The sequence below is a fragment of the Limulus polyphemus genome, unplaced genomic scaffold (assembly GCF_000517525.1).
Source record: "Limulus polyphemus unplaced genomic scaffold, Limulus_polyphemus-2.1.2 Scaffold5813, whole genome shotgun sequence".
Taxonomy (NCBI): Eukaryota; Metazoa; Arthropoda; class Merostomata; order Xiphosura; family Limulidae; genus Limulus; species Limulus polyphemus.
This window is the reverse complement of record NW_013671423.1, coordinates 27,874-30,401: the sequence shown is the minus strand read 5'-3', so window position 1 is coordinate 30,401 and position 2,528 is coordinate 27,874. Positions and strand designations below refer to the sequence as shown.

The following is a 2,528-nucleotide window of genomic DNA, read 5'->3' as shown; positions in this document are numbered from 1 at the left end:
GCTAAGTTATTAGATTATATTTTTTCTTCAATTTTTACTAATGAAAACTGAAACATTACTCCTCATCCTGAATGGTTACTAAATGGAAGCAAGACTAAACAAGATGATCACATTAATTCTGAGAAGTTTAAAGAATGATAAAGCTCCTGGGTCAGATAGTATTTACCCAAGGGTTTTGAAAGAGATTAAAGATTGATATAAAAATCTTACCAGTAAGTATAGGCCTATCAGTCCTTCATCAGTGGTGGGAAAAGTTTTGGAAAACCTAATAAAAGATGCTTTGCAAAGTCACTTAACAAAGTTTTAACATTTTTTTTAAGTTAACATGGTTTCACTAGAAGAACATCTTGCCTTACTAATATCTTGACATCCTTTGAAGAGGTTACTGCTTATGTAGATAACAGTATGGTGTAGATTTGGGGTATCAAATTTTTTGGAAAGCCTTTAACAAGGTGGCACATAAAAGGTTTGTTAAAAAAGTTATACCTTTAGGTGTGGGGGATAGGTTGACTCAATGGACAGTAAAACTGGCTAGGTGGAAGAAAGTCAAACTGGATTAATGTCACAAGTGGGGTACCTCAGGGCTTAGTGTTTGGACCTTTGCTCTTTTTGATTTACTTCAATGACAAAGATGAAGGAATGGTCAATAGGTTATTTAAATTTGATGATGACATCAAAGTTTTGGGTGTTTCTGGCTGTGAGGAAGTTGCTGTTGCTATACAAAATGATTTGGGATAGTAAATGTCAGACGTCTCTTAATCATAATAAATGCAAGGTGATACGTGTGGGATATCACACGTTGAATTATGAGTATAATATTTATAGGAATAACTTCAACAATGTTATGAAGGAAAAAGATCATGGTTTTCTGGTTTATCAGTTTCTTAAGCCATACAAGCAATGTGTTATTGGTAGTGACATGGCAAATAAGATTTTAGGTTGTAGAGTGTATCTAAAGAAATACTGAATACAAGTCTAAAGATGTTATAATGCTATTATTTTTGGCCACATTTGGGATATTGTGTTCAGTCTTGAGCTCTTTACCTTAGAAATTGTTGGAAATGATTCAGAGAATCAAGGATGATAAGTAAGATGAAAAGGTTGTCATATGAGGATAGGTTAAGATCTCTGAACTTGTTTTATCTGGAAAAAGAAGAAGATTTAGAGGAGACTGACTGAAGTGTTTAAAAAGGGAATTGATAGTGTTGATGTTTAATTTTTAGTGGTGAAAATGGTTAGACTAAGGAATAAAAATATAAATCTTGGTAGAGTAGAAATCATCTTAAGTTAAAGACAGCTTTATTTTTCAAACAAGATGGCCGCCTTTTGGAACTCTTTACCTTCAGATGTGGTAGATGCAAGTCTTAAGGGAAAGCTTGACAAATATTTAAAATATAAGGGCTGGCTTTTTTTAATGTTTAATTTAGTGGATGGGATGGTCTGGAAGGACCAAAAGATCCTTTGTTGTAATTCTGTGTTATATATTACTTACAAGTAGGTTTAATTGAACTTTCCTGGTGAGCAGAAAAAACAGCTAGATATTATTTAATCAATTTCTCCTGTTCATTATGCACTGAAATACCCTGTAGCTTCGTTAAATGTGAAAAAAAGTTCTTCACGGAATAAACTATATAAAAAAGCCTGCAGTGTAGTAATATATAGGAATTTACCTTCAGAACCTTGATGCATATGTGACTTGAAACTATTCTGTTAGTCTCCTGTAGTTTTTTACAGTACAGTTGCTCTAATGTTGTCTAGAAGTTGACTCTTGATGCTGTGGTCATCACTGGCCCACAGTGACTGTGCCCTGATTCTACCTTATGTGAATTATAATCTATTACATTGCAATTTTCTTTGAATTATTTTGAGTACTAGCTGCTTCTTTGAGCCTAAGCCTCAAATCCTTTTGGTAGCTGGCACTGTCTCTCTGTGTTGATTTGGTAAAGTGCCTTTTTTCTGGTCAGTGAAGACCATATTAAGATCTTGGTTGAACTGTCTGATGGCAACAATACATTCTCTGGTCTTCCTAAGTTCAAACTGAGTCTCATTGAGTTTAGAGATAGTTAGCATTATTCTCTCCTGATTGAATTTCCAGACTTTGATTGTCCTGTTTCTGCACTAAAAGAGTTGTCTGTCTATCTTTTCTTCCTACTAGATATTTTGGCATATCCCAGTGAATTTAAGCCAGAAACTTTAAATTTGGGTTTGGCTAGTTTCCATTGTGGCAAGCTCAGAGTGATTCAGTTGACTACAATAGCTTTATGTGGATATATTTCTAACTTTTTGACATTCCAGTTTCTTTTACATTAACAAGTCATCTTCACTTTCCACCATAATGTGTCAAGGCTTTCTCTTGATAGCTAGCTGCTCTCAGGTAAAGATTTACACTCTGAGTAGATGGCCACCTTTCATGTGCAAAGTTTACTGGAAGTGTTTTTTGTCTAAGGTTTTAGGTTTTTAAATGGCAGCAGAGCACACTTTAATTTGTGATATATATATATATATATATATATATATATATATATATA

The 2,528-nt window shown here is 33.8% G+C and overlaps 2 protein-coding genes across 2 annotated transcripts in view; both read left to right on the top strand.

Moving 5' to 3' along the window:
- LOC106473017 (FAST kinase domain-containing protein 5, mitochondrial-like) overlaps nt 1–1,084 on the top strand; it is a 16,921-nt gene extending 15,837 nt beyond the window's left edge. The window contains exon 5 of the mRNA XM_013933691.2: nt 1,050–1,084. Coding sequence (XP_013789145.2) covers nt 1,050–1,084 — 35 coding nt within the window. The remainder of the gene's footprint in view (nt 1–1,049) is intronic.
- Nucleotides 1–2,528, top strand: part of LOC106473016 (FAST kinase domain-containing protein 3, mitochondrial-like) — a 29,007-nt gene that overhangs the window by 5,705 nt on the left and 20,774 nt on the right. The gene's annotated exons all lie outside the window — the stretch shown is intronic.